Genomic DNA, 20,220 nt, shown 5'->3' on the forward strand with positions numbered 1-20,220 from the left:
ATTCTACATTTAATTCAATCACATGGCTTGGGTGGTGCAATTGCGAGGGTTGGGTCTTGTTGGTCTTCTTATAGGGGCCATCTTGCTTTGCCGGCTGTCGACGATCAGCGGGCCCCTTGGGAGCGATGCCTCCAGGCCTTGTCTGTGCGGCACGAGGCTCAGCCACGTGCCCACGTACTGTATTCTCTTCCCACTGTTATTGGCACTGTATTTCTTCAAACGCTGGGTCTTGAGCGTTTACTACTGTATGAAGGCGCCACGTACATTTTACATGTATGGGGATTAAAAACGAAACCACCTGTGCGGCACGAGGCTGAGGCCACGTGCCCACGTACTGTGTGGTTTCGCTTCTATTCCGAATACGTCCGAGGACATACATGGCACCTTCATACGGTGGTAAGCACTCAAGACCGTACACCTTATATATATATATGGGGATTAGAAATGAAATCACCTGGGTCTTGTTGGTAACAAGCGAAGACCTCATCAATTAATTACGACAATTAATTTTGTAGAGGCCTGTTTTGGTGGACAAATCTCCCGGGGAACTCTGGACGGATGTGAAACCTACACATCAACTCAACTGAGAACTGCAAGGGAGTCTTGAGTGTAGACTGAGGCGTGGCCCAGTAGCAGTTACATTGCCAAACATGGACCTCTGGGACTGGCTGTATGCCAGAGTATTTGTTTTGGGAGAAGATGTCAGATCCTACAGACAGTGTTGATGAAAGAAATTTTTCCCGCAGCAAGTCGTCCATCTAGAGGCGCACCCCTGAGTGCTGGGCAATTTGACCTGTAAAGCTTCACATATGTGGTTTCGCTTCTATTCCGTATACGTCCGAGGACATACATGGCGCCTTCATACGGTGGTAAGCACTCAAGACCCAAAGCTTCACATATGATTATCAAAACGGGCTTCACTCGGGCGCCTGCTTCGCAACCACGGAATCTGTGGTAACTTTAGCCCGCGAAGCCGCGAAGCTGCGAAGCCACCCTGCGGGCTGGACCCGCGGCAGCCGTGAATAATGTACTTTACCTAGGTATATACGGAGTGGCTTAGAGTAAGGTGGGTCTTGTTTTTGGTGTTTTTACATGATGTCATGAACTTTTTTTTTTTGAAATTGCTCAGGCTAATTTACCGTGATAGTGTCAATATGTGCTTGAGAAGACAAGTGATCCCGGCCCTAGCGCGGTCCATGTCCGGAAGGAGCGGAAGGAAGACATCTCTTAGTGTCTCTTCGCACTGCCAAGTCATTCTAGTTGACATAAACGGTGGAAGAAGCCTTGGGATGCAAGGAGAGCAGTCAAATGCAGAATGAGGCGAATCATGAATGACGAAGCGTGCTGGGGTCTCTGTTTATGCGGTTGAAAATGTTGCTTGGCTCTAGTGGGCCCCGTCAAGTAAGCCCTACTGCAAGAATAGGCTCCAGTCCCTCAGACTAGATGATTGACTGGCCTGCCTAGGTACCGAGGTAGGTAGACAGAGTCTGGCTAACAAACGCCACTATCCTCAGTTGTAGGGTCCTACGAGCGCGTCCAGGGTCAACCCAAGGTCGGTCCTCGGAAGGTCCTTTCATGAATTTGATTCTTGTCTCTATGTGTTTTATGGCCTCACATAGCTGTTGCACGTGAAGTTGATATACCTGAGACATTGATCCACTAGTCAAGAAATGACTAGTGAACACTGGCAAGCCTGTGCAATTTTGCCCAGCACACTATCAGATTATGAGCCGGTTCTGTAGCAAGGGGTTATCAATTTCCCGGCTAGATACCACAGTTCACGATTACCATGAGGCTGGAGACTACCCAAGTAGATAACGGCTCAAGTTGATACCGTCCTCGAGACCTGAAAGTGCCTTGATTTGAGCGGGAATTCTTTACCGCATCCTCCGGTGGACTACTAGTGTGTGGTTTCGCTTCTATTCCGTACACGTCCGAGGGGACTACTAGTGTGCCATGCCTTTTAGAGCCCAATCGGAGAAGTCTCATCAACCAGCAGCTCCAGACTGGCGAGTACAGGGGGGTCTAGACTCGCTTTTACGAGCCACTATTAACAGAGCCCCCCCCCCTGCGTAAGCAAGAGAACTTTTCACATAAGCAATGGCATCACCCAGGCTCCCGGTCTCTTGATGCGTTCAAGTAATATTTGACATGTCCCGTCCTGGATCTTCCCAAGTGGCAGTCCCCCATTCACGTGCATTGTCTTTGGTAACCTGACCCTACATATGTACAAAAATTGAAAGTGGTCATGATGTTTTCTCTGAACCTTGCCCTGCTGCTCTTGCAGGCTTCCCCAGCGATCCTCACCCACTCAGAGCCTGTGGGCTTGTCCGGTGGCACAATCAATGATGATGCCTATAGTCAACTACAAAAGCTTTTCGATTCAGCACGGTCAACTGCAGTGGATGCTCTCCAAAAGAGAAGCGCTGGCTGCACTGGAGACAATCTGAGGATTCGCAAGGAGTGGTGAGTACTTCAATCATGCAATTTCATATCCTAGGGTATTTATGAAGCAACGGCCCATCGTCAATCTGTTTGTTCTAGGGATGCGTACGATACAGATGAGAGGAAGGACTATATCAGGGCAGTCACATGCCTGCAGTCCAGGCCTGCTCACACTCCATCAGAACTCGGAACAGGCATTAAGACAAGATACGATGACTTCATTGCCACCCATATAAATCAGACCAGCACCATTCACTACACTGCAACTTTTCTATCATGGCATCGGTATTACATCCACCTGTTCGAGGAAGCATTGAGGGACGAGTGTGGATACCAGGGGAGCCTGCCGGTAGGTACCAAGCCACTCATCTTCATAAGATAGTTTAGATCGACACGAACTGACATCTTCAGTACTGGAACTGGCCCAAGACCGCCATCACGGGGCTACATGCCTCCCCAATATTCGATGGCAGTGAGACGTCACTGTCTGGAGATGGCTACTTTATCCCAAATAAATCGGACATCAACGCCGCAGGCAACAATCCGGATCTCGAGCCGTTCTGGGTCCCAGCAGGCAGCGGAGGCGGCTGCGTAAAGTCGGGCCCCTTCTCGAATTACACATTGAATCTGGGTCCCATCGGCCTCGCCCTCCCTGGCGGCGTGTTCGTCGAGAATCCACACAACGGATCCGGCATCTTCTCCTGGAACCCACGCTGCCTCAAGCGGGACCTGACCGACTACATCAACCAGAAATTCGCCAATGCGAGCAGCGTGCTCGACGTCGTCCTGTTGTATGACGATATTGACACCTTCCAGCTTCTGTTCCAGGGCTGGCCCGCGGCGCTGGTGGAAGGCGGTACCACATTGGGCGTACATGGTGGAGGTGATTCCGATTCCCCAGCCGCGCAGTGTATCATTTTTGAAGCTGACTGACACTTCGCCACAGGCCACTTCTCGCTGGGCGGAGACCCCGGCCGTGATCTGTTCGTCTCGCCTGGCGACCCTGCCTTCTACTTGCACCACTCAATGATGGACCGCGTTTGGTGGCTGTGGCAGATGCAGGACCCCGACTCGCGTGTTTGGGGCAACAATAGTATCGCCGGAACTGGAACATTCCTCAACAACCCACCCAGCCCAAATGTGACTGTTGAAGACTATGTGGAGTATGGTTATGCTGCAGGCCCGCCGAGACAGATCAAAGACTTGTTGAGCACGACTGCAGGGCCATTCTGTTATATATATGAGTAGTTGTGGTGAGTTATATACCTAGCAATGTGAAAGTTCAATTATCGTACCCAAGCTCTATGAAGCCAACCTTTGAACCAGGTGAACTGAACAGGCCAAGAGCTGTTCAACGTCCAACAATGAAGAACTCGACTGAGACATGCTACTATTTATTTCTGGCTGGGGCAAGCTTGGCCAGATTCTGCTTGAACCACAAGACTGAGTCGAGACTGAATAGCAAGCATTATTCCTTGTAGTACAGCAACTAAGAAGTGAGAACATTTGGACGAACAAGTCTCGGCTGACCGATCTCGTTACGTTGTGGTTAGTCTTGCTTCATACCTAGGTAGCAGAACCGGGCTCTCCCCCTGGCAATAGCAAACAAGGACACCTCATCAGAGACTCATATGGAGCCCAATTGATTCGAAACAGCAGACACAAAGACTCGGGACTTGAGGAAGCAAAGAGAGCCGACGAGTTCGCCACTTACATCAGCTGTGTAAATAATTGAGAGAAAACTACATATGTAGCCAGCTGCCACCGTCACCAAAAAAGACTCTAGTAGAAAATGTTCACTTCATTACGTGAGTCTCTCCTGAATCTCCTCTATCACTCCCAATTTTGTCAAAAATTCGGACACATGCACTTCTTAGATGCCCAGCATGTGATACGTGGGTAGACGATCATGGCCTTACGCCCTCCGCATCCACTCGTTATCATCACCGTCCAGGTGCGCCACGAAGTGGTGCTGTACGTGTGAACTAGCATCAGATAGCCTCAGTGGCCTCAGATACAAGAAAATCGAATTGTCGGGTTTGAGAAAGAGGATGGCGGGCTGATATACCTGTCACACCTATGCAGCCCCCCCGGTCTTTGCCGGCATGGCCCTGCATTTCTCCGAACTGTGGCCGTCTTTGCCGCAGGTGTTGCAGGTTTTCAATTCCGTCACACGGACGTTGACTGTCTCACTCACGAGTACGTGGGAAGCAGCCATGGCCTGACAAAGTCCGTCGTGCGTGAGAAAGTCAACATGGGCGATGCCGAATTTCTTATTGATGATCTTCAGAGACCTCACGGCCCCGAACCTCTCCATCGCCTGACGCAGAGTAGCCGCGGGGGGCATCGACATTTTGTTCAAGGTTCGAATGTAGCCGCCGGTTCGCTCTGCTCTCGGACTGCGAAGAGCGGAGCCCTTGGCATCCGGGGCCTTGTCGTCTCTTGTCAGAATGTCGTACGGGTTTTCAGAAGCAACTGATGCTCTTGAAGGACGTGTCGCCTGATTTTCGTTTACTTCACTCAGGACTGGTTCGTTGTCATGGCTGTCGGCGCTCTTGCTTGAGGCGGAAGTCTGCTTGGAGGACCTGTCCGTGTTGGCGCTCTTGGTCTTGGTGCTCTTCATCTTGGGTTTTTTGGCAGGGGGGGTTCCGGCCGTGGGTTCGTTGGCGTTTTCCTCACTGGCGTTGATCCCACCAATGTTTGGCTCGTTGGCATCAGGCTCGTTAGAGAGGTTTTCGCCGCTCACGCCAGGAGATTTCTCGTCGGCATCGGACCTTGCCGTCTGTTCTCTCACCTCCATTCTCTTTCGTCTCACGGAAAAGACTTTGATACACAGCATACAAAGAGAAGCAGAGCAATGAGGACACTCAAACGCGGTCATGCCGCGCTTTACTGAGCATGCGGTGCACTTGAACTTCCTAGTGTGCTGGACCTTGTCACAAAGCTCCGAGTGTAGGCAGGATTTGAGCTTCTCGTCCTTTGAGACAGCACCAATCTCTTCCCATCGCTTCTCTTGCTTCTTCAACTCCTCCTCGTAGAGGCGACGCTTCGCGGTGGCCTCCTTCATCTTCGCCTCCTTTTCGCGGGCTTCTTTGGCCTCTTGACGCTGACGTTGCTCCTCGCGCTTGATTTCGGCTTCTTCTTCTCGGCGCTGCCTCTCTGCTGCCTGAGCTGCCGCTCTTCTAGCTCCTGGTGGCATGCGAAAGAAGAAGAAGAATTCAAAGGGGAACGGGAATGGAGATGAGTCGGAATCGTAGGAGTCTGATTCGTAGAGGACATCATCTTCGCCGCTGTCGTACCTCGCACGCTTTACAGGGTCGGAAAGAGTTTCATGGGCCAGCTGGAGTCGTTGGAAGATGGCGGTGGCTTCCTGCTGGTTATCGGGATTCTTGTCTGGATGATGAATCCGGGCCAGTCGACGGTATGCGGATGTAATGTCTGCCAAGGTTGCAGAGCGGTCAACCTGAAGCTCACGATAGTAATCGAATGACGGTGGGGGAGGCATCTTGACGAGGTGAGGAGATGTGCAAGAAGTAGAAATCCAAGCTTGTCCACAGAAACCCGGGTTGATGAAAACAGGGTGTGGAGGAAGGTTTGTGTTGGTTTTGCAAGACTTGTGAGGCTACTTGATGCCCAGTAAATGATAAAAGTGAACTAGCCCGAAATTTCCAGCAGGAATTGCAAAAGACAAACAGATTGATTTCTAGACAAAAACTACATCAGGCCTGGCCTGGGAGACGGACCACTGGGTGGGTGGACTGGCCGCTGTAGCCAATACAATTTCTTTTGAGCTAAATGGCCATGGAACTAAGCATGCAACTACCCATGAAGACCATGGGAATTTTCCTGTACCTATTCCAGTCTTTAGATTACAGTGTCTTGAGTGTCTCTCTGCTCGTTTGCAAGGCCTCTTCGTCTTGGTTTGGTACTACTCTTCTTTGATAAGAAAGTGTCGGTACCGATTCGGCTACCTCAATGTGGGTCAGGCATAGCTGCAGGCATGGACAGGGAGCTCAAGTCCAACACGACATTCACCTACCTAAGTACCATAGCGCTCCCTAAGGGGTTTTTAAAAATGGTTACTAAACCATTCCCTTAGCTATTAAAATATCTCCTTTAATTTTAAATTAATACTTATACCTCTTAACTATTTCCTCATTAATACTCTCTAATAATAATTATAAAGTATATTAATATCTTTCTTTAAAATTAAAAGTTTTTTAAAATTTTTCTTTTTTACTTAAAACTTTCTTTTTTTAAACTTTCTTTAAAACTTTAAAATAAATAAATAAATAAATAAATAAATAAATAAATAAATAAATAAATAAATAAATAAATAAATAAATAAATAAATAAATAAATAAATAAATAAATAAATAAATAAATAGATAAATAAATAAATAAATAAATAAATAAATAAATAAATAAATAAATAAATAAATAAATAAATAAATAAATAAATAAATAAATAAATAAATAAATAAATAAATAAATAAATAAATAGATAAATAAATAAATAAATAAATAAATAAATAAATAAATAAATAAATAAATAAATAAATAAATAAATAAATAAATAAATAAATAAATAAATAAATAAATAAATAAATAAATTCTTTTTAAAAAGAGTTTTATAAAATAAAAAAAAAGATTTTTTTAATTAGTTTTTATATTAAAATAAAAGTTTAATATTAAAGAATTTAAAAATTAAACTTTTTAAAAATTTTTATTTCTTTTAAAAAAACTTTTTTATTTAAAAACTATTTAAAAAAAAGAAACTATTAGTAATTATAATTATTATTAAATTATAATAAAGTAGAGATAATTTTTAGAAACCCTTAGGGGTGTGATATAGTACTTAGAGGTTCCTAAGGCACTCAAGTACCCTAGTTTGCATAGCAGTACACTCAATGTCAACCATATACTACTTATCCAAATAGGAAAAACTGCACTGTACTTGACAGGTGATGTGGTATTATGGACAACACCTTGATTGCTGGCCGTACTATTATGTCTTGGAGAGGCATGCCTATGTTCTAGACAGTGTTTTCAGAGCTGCCTGACCACACCCCAACTTGTATTTTACATGCTTTCTGGTAATGAAGGGAAAATCAATTGACTGAAAACTCATGGGGCTTAACTATATTTAATTCAGTAAGCAAGTCTGGCCTTGATCATGTACTCGCAGAACCACGACAGAAGACCTCTCAGCAAGCAAAATAGCTACCACTTCACGGGAACACATGCAAAGCATTGTCACAAGACTGAGGAAGCTACTAAGTAGGTACCCAAGCCTCATAGTACATGGCTTTGAGTGAATGAAATGCATTGTTCAAATAACTACACAGTGGGTGCTTTCGCTCAATAGAACCCACAAGCTGCTATGAGGGACCTCGGAGAACTGCAGCTAATAGGCAATGTTCGTGGCATATTCGTATTGACTGACTGACACTCTCACATTCCCTCAGGGCAAGAGCCAAATGCACATAAAATTCATAGAATATGGTCTAAGGATCACTCAGGATTCTTAGGTGAGGTTTTAACAAACTCAGGCCTGTGGGCCGGGCCAAGTCAAGAGTGACCATACGGGTCTCGACCAGAACCTTGTTACCATACCTGGGTATGGCGGCCAGCCCTCTCGAACGGCCGTGGATCAAAACATGTTTGGAGCAGTATGGCTAATGCCATGGTGTAAAGCCCCGTATCTTTTCAGATGTAGGCCTGGGGACCGAGGCCACCATGGTTGGTGCCGGGTGGTGGTAATCCCTTCAATGTTCTCGGCCAACACAGCCAATGTGCCTGACCTGTACCGTAATCTTATCCACACATAAGAGCACGGCGCTTAAGTTGCAGTGCGGGGAGAATGTTGTAGACCTCCACCAGGGTGATGTCTGAAATGGGCCAAAAGTGTCCCGGTGGGCCCTCGACAGCCCAATAGAAAGAGACAAGCCACATCTTAACTCAAGTTCCCCTGGGAAGATGTACTATGTATACATCGGCTGCAGGTCAAGGTTTGCCGCGACTCAGAGACAGATCCTGCAGGTAGATTACCTGAGACAACCCGAGCCATGCTTGTTCGAAGCTCAAACCAAGGGATTCAGATGCCCTGTGACGATCCTAATTGTTCCTCCGCACCTGGAAGAGACCGCACATGGCCGGAACGCTTGTGGCCGAGCCAGGACAGCTTGTTGGCAATTTCCTAGGGTCATCCTCATCGGACTGTTCGGAAGACTTGCAAGAGGCAACCCAGCGGGACGAGGCATTGCGGCAGAGTCTGCCGTTTGCTTGTGGCGAGGTGGATATATTGTCGGACAGGCACTGGCAGATGCGGGAAGCCGACTGAGGCGCAGGGCTGGCAGGCTGGCAGGCTGGCAGGCAGAGGCTGGCAGGCTGGCAGGGTGCACATTATGGGGTGCATCTCAAGCTGTGACGACGAGGCAACCTTGTTGGGTGGATTTGGCCCTTGTGTGGCTGCTGTGGGCCCCGGACCCTGGGCCGGAATCCTGGAGGTGCCGAGGGTGGCGGCGAACTTCCTGGCTGTGCAGCTGTGCGGCATTGATGGCGTGGACGGGCTGGAGTTGCTATTTTGGAAGCTGACGTCCAGTCAGCCGCCAGTTTGCCTCTACCACATAGTACGGAGCACTGCGGCGCGGGATCTGCTTTTAGTTCGGCCGACTCTGGAGAAGATGCAAGTTGGAGTTGGGCTTGTCATGTCTGCATGTCTGCATGAGTTATACGGCTATGCACGTCTGCACACTATCGTAGTTAGCAGTAGTTAGCACCAGCTAGCCTGCTAGCCTGCCTGTCAGTCTGTGCTCCCTCCTCTGCTGCGGGGGGAGGGGGGCAAGGGCAACGACGCAACGACGCCCCGACGCCCGCGCCACATGCAGCACCATCCTCGACAAGCTGATACCGTGCCCGACCGAACCCACTGTGGGGAACGCTGAGGCGCTCGCTGCCCGCAATCCTTGGGCTTGTGGATGCTGAGCCCTGCCGAAATCTGGAATCGGTTTAATTCCGATGCTTGCTTGAGACGCAGTTGGCCACTCCCCGTTGTGGCTATTCCATACTACCCCGCCATGTGATGCCTCGTTGCTCGCGCAACCGCCCATCAACAACTGGGTCTCCGATTATTTTTTTTTCTCTTGTCCGACTCCATCGAGAACATCGCCCTCCACCTTTGGTTTTGACTGGAGGCACCGGTCTGCTAGACGCCCTATGGAGCATTCTTCCCACGCCGTGCTGTACTGGCGCATTCGGATTGGTCGGCGCTACGTCAGGGACAAGACACACTCTACTGTACATGTGGTAGAAATAAAATAGGAGGCCGCTTGCATGAGGGTGACGAAACAGGGTTGCAATCAATCAATCAACCAAGACCGGCTGGGCAGGCTGGGATGTTGTCGGTAAAGGGACGAGGTTGCAGGTCGGCAGGTAAATCAAGGACGCTCAATCACAGGCATATGACATTTGGAGATTGTGACCTACGGAGTACTGTGGTACCTGCGACTCCCGAGTCCCTCGCGGGAAGCCTCTGCAACGGTCGCAATGGGGGACTATCTAGGCAAGCCTGGCAAGCCGGCAAGCGGGCAGCTGGTAGACTACTGTGCAGGAAACTTATTGCCAGTCATCGATCGCAACCTCCCAAAACCTCGTGGACCCCTGCCATGACCCCTGCGCGCCCCCACAAGGCCTCTGCACAGGCCAATGGGGAGCCCCAGCAGACCCAAGGTGACCCCCGGCCAGCTCCCTCCCAAGCGACGTCACGGGTAGCTTACTGCGCCTCCCCTGTGAGCCTGAAACGACTCCTTCTCCCCAGCCAGTAGTCGTGCCCGCGTTGATCTTGATCGCCCCCTTCATCAATCCGGACGGCCACGCAGCCAAACAGCGCCCTCCCGACCTCCCAAGCTCCCCAGCCTCGGCCTAAGCCCATCGCACGGAGTAGCTCTCGGGTTGTGGTAGCCAACCAGCTCGACATTGCCGTTGCGAGATTCGCCCTGAACTCTGTCTCTTTCCACCTGCCATATTGCCACACAGCAGACTTCAGCCTATGCGACGCTGCTGATTGTGACCCAGCCGGCACAGCGCAGTCGTCCGAACCTGCCCTTTTTGCCAGCCAGACCGCAGAGCCCAAGCAGGAGAGCAAGCATCGCGGCCACTCGCATTAAGCTCAGAGTACAGTACAGGCAAGGTACCGCACGGAATAGGGGCTCAAACCACCGCAGCCGACCGCAGCACCTTTTTCGAAACCGCCGTCAGTGCCCGCCGACCTGAGTCTCTGCTCACAGCACGCTCCACCTCACCCTTGGCACATTCCCAAGGGGTCCTCTTGGGGGCACAGTGACCAAAGGCAACCTCTGACACAAGTCATCACTTCACGACAACCGTGGGCTTCGACCTTGGTTGTGGCCCAATACACGTCCAGGTTGCGACCCCTGGCCGGTGACGGAGCGACTCCAAAAACCTACCCCATCGTCTGCATTACCAGAACACAGCAACCATGTCGTATAATCGATTGGGCAAGTTCTCCTCCATACCTACCCCCATCCTGCCCTCCTGCCCTCCTGCCCTCCTCCCCTCCTCCCCTCCTCCCCGCCTGGTCTCCAGCCCACACACCCATATCCTCTCGCCTCGCGTCATAGGCGGGCCAGCACATTCCTCACCCCGGGGACCAAACACAATATACAACCCTCCTCCCTGACAACCCACTCTTCGTTCCACCTGCCCTGCCCTTATACTTCCACCCGTTGTGTGACGTCCTCTTGTCTACAACGCGCCCCGCCACCAGTCACTCAAAGACCAAGGCCCGCTCCCGAGGCTCGCACCTTTGTCCACAACCAAGTACACCTCGTGGCGCAGCTCCCTTGGTTCGGCGCCGCTGCTCTGAGGGGCCCCTTTAAGATACTCCGGCGGCGACTTTGACTCGTCCCGCCTCGGAACGTACTTCAAAGCCAAGTATCTAATCGTCAAACCATACAGACGACGACTACTACGACCATCACATGATGGATCCTCGTGCCCACAGGACGCCCTCGCCGGGCCATCCGCTCCAGCATGGCTACCAACTCGACGACAACCCTTACGGCCAGAACCCGTCCGCGTCACATCTCCAAATGCCCTTGGGCCCACCCGGCGTCGGTAGGACGTACAGCCCTGCAGACTCCCTCCACATGCAAACAGCTGTGAGTCCCGCCTGGAAAGCCAGACAGTGCACATTTCTCTAACCTGCGCGGTAGCAATCAATGGAGAACATCGGGGGCCACCCCTACGAGCAACCGCACCAACCTGCTGGCTACCAGGATTACTCTGTTAACCCCGAGGCACACCACGATGGCTACTATAACCAGCCTTACGAGCCACAGCCTCAAGCAGAGCCGGGATTCGAGTACGACGACAGACGGCCCATGTTGCAACACCAAGACTCGAGCATGACCGAGAGCTACGCAGACAACCCTCAACAGGCAAAGGGCGGCGGCCTCAAGCGCTGGAAGACCGTGAAGGAGGTCTTGTTGTACCGAGGAAACCTGGTGCTGGACTGCCCAGTCCCGCCGAGGTTGCTCAGTCAGGTTCCCCATGGCGATCGAGATGAATTCACCCACATGCGGTACACAGCAGCAACCTGTGACCCGAACCACTTCTACGAGGAGAACTTCACCCTGCGGCAGAGGCTCTTCAGCAAGACCAGACACACGGAGCTCTTCATCGTCATCACGATGTACAACGAGGATGAGATCCTCTTCGCCAGGACCATGATTGGTGTGCTCAAGAACGTCGAGTACATGTGCAAGCGGACCGAGAGCAAGACATGGGGCAAAGATGCTTGGAAGAAGATTGTGGTCTGCATCGTGAGCGATGGGCGTGCCAAGATCAACGCGAGGACACGAGCCCTTCTCGCCGGTATGGGAGTGTACCAGGAGGGCATCGCCAAGCAGCAGGTCAACAAGAAAGACGTGACGGCACACATCTACGAGTACACCTCGCAAGTTGGCATGCAGATCAAGAACGACGTGGTCCAGTTGATCCCCAAGCAGCAGCCCGTGCAGCTTCTCTTCTGCCTGAAGGAAAAGAACCAGAAGAAGATCAACTCCCACCGATGGTTCTTCAACGCCTTCGGCCGCGTCCTGGACCCCAACATCACCGTTCTGATTGACGCTGGAACCAAGCCCGGCGGTAACTCGATTTACCACCTCTGGAAGGCATTCGATCTCGAGCCCATGTGCGCTGGCGCTTGTGGCGAGATCAAGGCTATGCTTGGAACGTAAGCAGCTTCCAGATGCAACTTTTACCCCTTGGAGACCAAAACCCCCCCATTCTTAGCCCATATGACAAAGCCTTCAGGGGCTACAGGTCTCAAGACATGCTATGGCTGCCTTGTGGCCTTCGCTCTGCTGTGTTGGCATGAAGATACTCATTTATTTCTTTGATGGCTGGCTGACTCTCGATACTGTAGGGGCGGCAAGAACCTTTTCAATCCGCTGGTCGCAGCCCAGAATTTCGAGTACAAGATGAGCAACATCCTCGACAAACCACTCGAGTCCGCCTTCGGCTTCATATCGGTGTTGCCGGGTGCCTTCTCCGCGTACCGATACGTTGCTCTTCAAAACGATAAGAACGGCCAGGGCCCGCTCGAGAAGTACTTTGCTGGCGAGAAGCTCGAAGGCGCCGGTGCAGGTATCTTCACGTCGAACATGTACCTCGCTGAGGATCGTATCCTCTGCTTCGAGCTCGTCACCAAGCGCAATTGCCACTGGATCCTCCAGTACGTCAAGTCGGCCACGGGCGAGACTGACGTGCCAGACACCGTCACCGAGCTTATCCTGCAGCGTCGTCGGTGGCTGAATGGGTCTTTCTTCGCTGCCATATATGCCATTGCACACTTCTACCAGTTCTTCCGCTCGGATCACTCCCTGATGCGGAAGCTGGCCTTCTTCCTTGAATTCACCTTCAACACCATCAACATGATTTTCGCATGGTTTGCGATTGGTAACTTCTTCCTGGTCTTCAAGATTTTGACAACGAGCTTGGGTGACGAAACGCTCCTGGGCACCGCTGGCAGTATTCTTGGTGTCGTGTTCGAATGGCTCTACGGTATCTCACTCATGATCTGCTTCGTTCTGTCGTTGGGTAATCGTCCAGCGGGATCTGGGCCATACTACATGGCAATGGTGATCTTCTGGGCAATCATCTTTGTGTAAGGACCCCCTTGTACGACAGCTTGACGACCGGTGCTAACAGAGCCGTTCCTAGTTACCTGATGTTTGCGGCCATCTACATTTCTGTGGTAGCCATACAGACCGACATAAACGACGAAGACGGGTTCAACATCCAAGACCTATTCAGGAACAGGGTCTTCTACACATTGATTGTCTCTGTCATGTCTACCTACGGAATCTGGCTGATCGCCTCGCTGCTCATGTTTGATCCGTGGCACATGATCACGTCTCTGGGGCAGTACATGCTGTTGACTCCGACCTTCACCAACGTTCTTAATGTTTATGCCTTCTGCAACACTCACGACATCTCCTGGGGGACCAAAGGTGACGATAAAGCAGAGAAGCTGCCTTCTATCGAGCTCAAGGATGGCCAGGGTAAGACGGATCTCCCCGACGAGGGTGACCTGAACGCCCAGTACGATCGTGAGCTGCAGGTCTTCAGCCGCAAGCCTGTCAAGGACAACAAGCCTCCGACGGCTGCCCAGCTGGACGAAAAGCAACAGGACTACTACCGTGGTGTCCGTACGGTGGTCGTGCTTATATGGATGATCTCCAACTTTGCGCTGGTCGCCCTCGTCCTGAGCGCTGCAGGCCTGGACAAGATTGGGACCAAATCGAACACCACCGACGCAACCGCCGCCGAGGAGGCGGAATCGAACAGGACAGCCATCTACATGGCCGTGGTTCTCTACTCGGTGGCTGCGCTCTCAGGGTTCAAGTTCCTCGGTGCGATGTGGTTCCTTGTGGTCAGGATGTTTAGGGGCGTCTGATGATTTCAGAGAAGCGACGACTTTGATGATGACATACCTTGTCGGTTTACTTTTGGCTTCCCATGTTCTCTTTTGGCTAGTTTACACGTTGCATTCTTCCTTGTGCGCGGTCTTTTGGGACCCTTTTTGGCGTGTATTTTTGGCGGCCTTTACTTTTACATACCCATGTCTTTCTTACTTCTGAATGATACGAACGATTTGCTGTTTCGAAACGGCGAATGAACTACAGGATCTCCAAAACGGGCACTTTGTATGGTGCAATTATTTCATCGCGGAGTTTCAGATTTCCTCTTGGTTTTTGCCACAACGACTGGATCGATGTTTTCTATTCTGTGTATCTGACGCATCTTCACAACCCAGGACTTCTTGGATCGATGAATTTCCCTGCGGTGCTGGTTGGGGCCATGATTCTTGACCTGCGGTTTTCTCTTTCGGGGTTTTCGAAGTCAAACGTGCCGCCGGATACCATGTAGCCCATGCGGGCACTGTCTGACCAGGGAGCTGGGAATCCGGCACCTGTTTGATGACGCATGCATGGATGGCTGGCTGGAGCCGGGGAAGCAAAATGACTTGATGTATTCCTAATTTTCGCGATATGGGGGGGGGGGACATGAATAATATCCTTTACAATAAACGGGTTAGAAATCATCAAGATCGTCTGCATCTGGTATCACGAATGTCACGTTGCATGTTTCTGTTCTGTGTGGGAAGTTGAACCCGGCCACAGCATGGTGAAGCATGGGCGAAAATGAGCAAAAGATGGTGGATCTACGAACGGCCATGGAAGCCAACCTTTTGACTTCCCTGTCTTAAGCACATGGTGGCCTTATTAGTTACGTTACTGACCAGGATGTTGGGACGAACGGCCCAGACGGCTGACGGCTGGACGGCTGGAACGGTTGCAGAGCTAAAAGGGACAACCGCGCCAGGTGAGGGGGGAGGAGGCATGGCCCATTCGAACAATCATTTCAACAAGCACATTTTCAGAAAACGGTTACGTACCTGAAGTTGAGAGCTCATGGCAGCAGTCCGACAGGAACACCTCGGCTAGAGGCCCCGTTCCCAAGGCCCTGTTCCCAAAAGGACCATCTCCCCGGAGGCGACGATTCATCGGCCCCGTTGGCCGCTACCGGACCTGGTCGACTACCACTGATGTCGAGGCATGGATCAAAGCAATTGCCAGGTTGTTTTCCGAATGAGCTGATGGGGCAGGTCCTGTCGGGCGAGGACTGGACTGGGGATGTGTGAAGATGCGCCGTGCCTGACTGCCAAGGCTGCATGCAGGGTGCTGCTGTGAGTGCTTACGCTGTTACGGTGGCCGGTTGGGGGCCTGCAGCCGACCCACCGGGGCAGTCAATCTCCCTCTCAGTAAAGTTTCCGCTTGGGCACCACGCTCTGACGATGGCGACCGGCGGCTTGCGGCCGTGTCGGCGAGAGGCTGTGGCGGCGAGGCGGCGAGGCTGCGAGGCTGGAAAGGATGTCCCGGTCCTTGTTTCACAAAACCACGTGCCACACGCCCTTCTTCTGAACTCAATTCTGAAGGCTGGCTGGGCTGGCTGGGCTGAACTGACGAGACGACCATGTTACCTCACCATGTGGGACCCGCTCAGCGCTACTCTGTACGGGGCTTGGGCGGAAGGGCGGGCTGTCGTTGGATGCGTCCGGACGGTGCCTACGGACCGTCGCGGCTGGGCGAATCCTCCTTCCTTCCTTCCTTCCTTTGTAGTGTACAGGTATGCAAGCTTGTGCACGGCACAATGCCCCCCGCCCAATGCCCCATCCCCCACCCCGAGAGCCTCTTGTTTCACATCCCAAGATGAGCAATGAAAGCACTGTTCGGCAGGCGGCTTCTGTGGTGGCCCCGGGTGTCGCCATAGTCTGAGGCCAAGGGCCCTGCTGCAGGCCCACGCCGCCTGGCTGCATGTTGCGCACGGATGCAAGGACGGAAGGCTGGAATGGCAATCTGGCCATCTCTGTACCCCCCTTGGTGTTATTCTTGATCTCCGGATCATCACTCGGTCGTGGTGGTCCCCACATGAGCTGTGACTTGCTGACTTGCTCACTTCATGCTGGCTTGGCTGGTGGTGATGATGGTGTTTCGTTTCGCGCAGGTGATGTGCAGGTGGGTCGAGAACCGGCCGCGTGGGTCGTGGGCGCCCCCCTCATCGCGAGCTACCGAACAGGAAGGTGGGATGGATTCGAGGGACTCGAGGTCAGTCCTGGCGTGCTGCGTCCGTCATGCTCGTCACGGTGCGCTGGGCTGCTCTGCGCCGCGTTGCGTGACGGGTTGGTGCGTCCAACTGTGCGTGATGGGATTGCGGGTCCCTCTCGAGTCGCCAACCGGGTCATTTTATGCTTGATGGTAGACGATCCTGCGACCGACTCATTACGTTGGCTGCTGCTTTTCAGCCAAGACCGGAAGCCCATGCCGCTGGTTGGTGCCAGCGACAACACCAACAATTGCGCCACAAACAACAATGACATTCACGACGGCCCAAAACCCTTCACGGCCGTGCCCCACGGCCGTGCCATCACGTCCCGATTCCATGGCGGTGGAAACGTCAACAAGTGTGTGGCGTGTGGATCTACTGCTACTACTATGTAGTATGTGTTTGGTTCAAGGTTCCATTGTTCCCAGACGCGACCCCGGCCTCACGGACGGCACTCGTCCCGCCCACTCGGAAGTCCGAGGCTAGCAGCCCGGGGGACTTCACGATAGCGCCCTGGGTGGGCTGATGGACTCTGGGCGACACGGCGCCCAGGGACTCCAGGCCTGGCCCGACGGGGTCTCGATGTGATTCCACCATCTGTTGCCATTCTGGGCCATGGAAATTCTCCGAATAGAAGCAGTCAGGCACAAACGACGGGTGGGTTTCCTGTCTGTTTTTTTTCTCTCCCTCCTCCATCCTCGACATTCCGGTTCCGCGGCCGGGCGAAAAACGTGCCTCTGGGGGGGCGGGAACACTGCTCTTTTACACCACATAGGGGCACGGGGGACATGCGGGCGCCAGATAAATTGAACTTGTGGAGTCCACCTTGTCACAGCCCCCGAGGTTCGCCCAGGCGAGACTGGACCCGCACCGGCTGATCATTTCCCATTCGTATCACCACCCTCGGCCATTCAGCCTGGTAGGGGGGGTTCCCGGGCCAGGGCAGGAAGGAATAATAAATAAGAATCCCACGCGGGCCCAGCACTCGTGTGCTGCCACGAGAGAGCGAGGGAGGCTTCTGGCTCTTCTCTCCCCGGCCTGTCACTTCCATCTCCGATCCGATCATCACATCACGATCATGCCGAAATCCAGTTACCTGTGCGGCTAGCCTCTCTTTTCTCCGGATTCATTCTCTGCCCCCTTCCTCTCCTTTCCACGCCGTAGATAACAGCACGGGCTCTTCGTCGCCCATCACATTCTCTTCCTCCTGTTTCTTCTTGTATATTATGATCCTACCCCGGGACGAGTCGGTCGCCACCGGCTCATCCACCACCACCGGCTCCGTCAGCGTGCAAACCCCCCGGGCTGGACCCGAGATGAAGTTCGTGGATCCGTCGACCCAGGTTAATTGGGGGATATGGACCTTGTTTGCGGGCGCAACCGCCTTCCTCACCCTCCGCATATGGAGCAAAATGCACCGGCGCCACGGCCTGTGGTGGGATGACCACATACTGATATCCTCTTGGGTAAGGAGAACAACATACCCCATGTGCCCATTCACCCGGTCCTCGCCGCTGATCTTTGTGCTAGTTGGTGCTGCTGGCGACCAACATCTTCATAACAATCGAGCTCGCCACCGGCTACGTGTCCGAGACCTGGGACGACCGCATGCTCATCCTCGTCTCGATATCATCATGCCTCATCACCGTCGGCCAGACCCTCTCAAAGACAGCATTCGCAGTGACCCTGCTGAGGATCACCGAGTCCTGGCAGAGGCTTGCGTTATGGGTCATCATCGCGTCGCTGAATCTCTACCTCGCCATCCTCCTCGTCCTCAACTGGGTCAACTATTGCGGCCAGCAGGTGTATTGGTGGAAGATCCCAGTCGTGTGCGCCCCGTACGATACCATCTTCCAGATCAAGATCGGGCAGAATGGTGAGTTGCTTCTCGCGCGGACGTCCAGCGGCGCTGCTTTCCGATTTTCCGAGCATCGAGGACTGACAGGCCCCCGTGCTTAGTATTTAACATCATCATCGACTTTGTCTTGTCTCTATTCCCATGGCTGGTCACATGGAAGCTGAGGATCGAGAGGTACGAGAAGATCGGCCTCTGCGTGGCTATGAGCCTGGGCACGATGTGAGTACACGATAGATTGGCATCGGCAGTAACCTCAACGGTAATCTCACCGCCGCCTGCTGACTCGGTAAACTCCAGAATCGCCATCTTCACAAGCGTTCGCACGTGGTACATGCTGGATCCAGATCTCAACACGTATGACTCGTGGTACGTCTGGAGACAGGGCCACACAGAGATATGGTACCAGGCCGAAGTGGCGGGGACAATCATCGTCCAGACGCTCCCCGTGATCCGCCTCATCATCCAGGACCTGCAGATGTCGCTCATGTCGACCAAGCTCAACGAGACGGCCGGCCGGATCCCAACAATAGGCACGGCCACCAACAAGACCGCGAGGAACAGCCGCGCGTGGGCGGCCGCCAACAACCCTCACTCGCTCTCGGACGTGACAGTGAGCGGCGGCGGCGGGAGCAGGCGGTGCAGCGCGGCCTCGGCGCACGACAATGACGGCGGCGAGGCGGGCGTCGTGGGCACGGGGACGGTAGAGCACTTCGAGCTGCGAGACCTCGAGAAGCTGGGCACCGAGGACACCCGCGACCACAGGGAGTCGAGGTCGACCTTCAGCAACGATGACGAGCGCCCGGTGCACATCGGCTCGGCCTTTTGAGAGACCTGGCCGGAACCCTCTGCTACGAATTTCCTGTACATAAAGTTTTGTGACGAGCGATTTGATTTACCAAAAAAAAAGTGCGATACCCTGTTGTTACCCACCTGCCGATGACCGGTTTTCCCTTGTCTCCCTTCTCTGCATGCAATGTTCTGGGCCCTTGCGGGGCTGCAGGCAAAGATCGTGACATATGCAGCCTTTGCCGCGGTTGGATCTCAACATGTGTCTGCGAGCAACAGGACTCCCGTCACTGTCGCCATCAATGTGGGCTGTGGACTCCTTCATTCCGGCAGCCGGGGGTTTTACCGAAAACACCGCCTGCTAGACCCGGCTCAACCGTGATCGCCGGCCAAGACAGACAAAACCCCCGGAGCCCTGGGCCCCACGAGGCGAGGGGTGAATATAAGCGGGGCGGGGTCGACATCAGGGCAAAAGAAAGGGAAAAAAGCGAGCCCGGAGCGTCCTAGTTCTTGGTGGTGGTGGTGATGGTGGTGGTGGTGAGGCTCAATCACGGGTACGTAATCATCTCCTCTTGGTGAACCGTTCTGGACAAGGGGCTCGGCCCGTGGGGGCATTTGTTTTATGCTTGGGTCCAGGGTGGTTGCAGCACTAGCAGGCTGGGCACGAGAGTACTAGTCATGACTCGACTCGAGGGGCAGTTGCTTCTCATATAACGTGCTCGGGGCTCTGAATGCCTCCGGCCATGCCACAGAAACAAAGGCTATCGGTTGGACATACATACATACTTAACTATAAACATACATACATATACGTAGTCTGGTCCCCTCGACGCCTAAGCCTCGCTGTGGCGCACCGCACGCAGGCCCGGAAACAGAGAACCTGTAATGAACTAACTGGAAATGACTATATCCCCCTGGGAGCCCAACTAGGGCTCGGA

At 52.7% G+C, this 20,220-nt stretch overlaps 4 protein-coding genes across 4 annotated transcripts; 3 read left to right on the plus strand and 1 right to left on the minus strand.

Moving 5' to 3' along the window:
* Window positions 1–2,124: 2,124 nt before the first annotated feature.
* Window positions 2,125–4,038, plus strand: KVR01_001264 (uncharacterized protein). Its single transcript, XM_044791718.1, has 5 exons — window positions 2,125–2,466; window positions 2,545–2,794; window positions 2,857–3,328; window positions 3,392–3,698; window positions 3,772–4,038. The coding sequence occupies exons 1-4, from the start codon at window positions 2,249–2,251 to the stop codon at window positions 3,691–3,693; spliced, it is 1,242 nt and encodes a 413-aa protein (XP_044649219.1). The 5' UTR covers window positions 2,125–2,248; the 3' UTR covers window positions 3,694–3,698; window positions 3,772–4,038.
* A 484-nt stretch (window positions 4,039–4,522) lies between these two features.
* Window positions 4,523–5,950, minus strand: KVR01_001983 (uncharacterized protein; the record flags this gene model as incomplete). The annotated part of the gene is made up of 1 exon (XM_044794064.1): window positions 4,523–5,950. One exon carries the CDS (start codon window positions 5,948–5,950, stop codon window positions 4,523–4,525), a length of 1,428 nt encoding a protein of 475 aa, XP_044649938.1.
* Window positions 5,951–10,109: 4,159 nt separating this feature from the next.
* On the plus strand, window positions 10,110–15,076 carry KVR01_001730 (chitin synthase I). Its single transcript, XM_044787725.1, has 5 exons — window positions 10,110–10,964; window positions 11,425–11,627; window positions 11,682–12,703; window positions 12,896–13,636; window positions 13,693–15,076. Exons 1-5 carry the CDS (start codon window positions 10,946–10,948, stop codon window positions 14,426–14,428), a joined length of 2,721 nt encoding a protein of 906 aa, XP_044649685.1. The 5' UTR covers window positions 10,110–10,945; the 3' UTR covers window positions 14,429–15,076.
* Window positions 15,077–16,448: 1,372 nt separating this feature from the next.
* KVR01_001302 (uncharacterized protein) lies at window positions 16,449–20,041 on the plus strand. The gene is made up of 4 exons (XM_044784356.1): window positions 16,449–18,104; window positions 18,169–18,514; window positions 18,598–18,715; window positions 18,794–20,041. The coding sequence occupies exons 1-4, from the start codon at window positions 17,865–17,867 to the stop codon at window positions 19,320–19,322; spliced, it is 1,233 nt and encodes a 410-aa protein (XP_044649257.1). The 5' UTR covers window positions 16,449–17,864; the 3' UTR covers window positions 19,323–20,041.
* Window positions 20,042–20,220: the final 179 nt, after the last annotated feature.

Source organism: Diaporthe batatas, assembly GCF_019321695.1.
Source record: "Diaporthe batatas strain CRI 302-4 chromosome Unknown Contig00002, whole genome shotgun sequence".
In the NCBI taxonomy this organism is placed as follows: Eukaryota; Fungi; Ascomycota; class Sordariomycetes; order Diaporthales; family Diaporthaceae; genus Diaporthe; species Diaporthe batatas.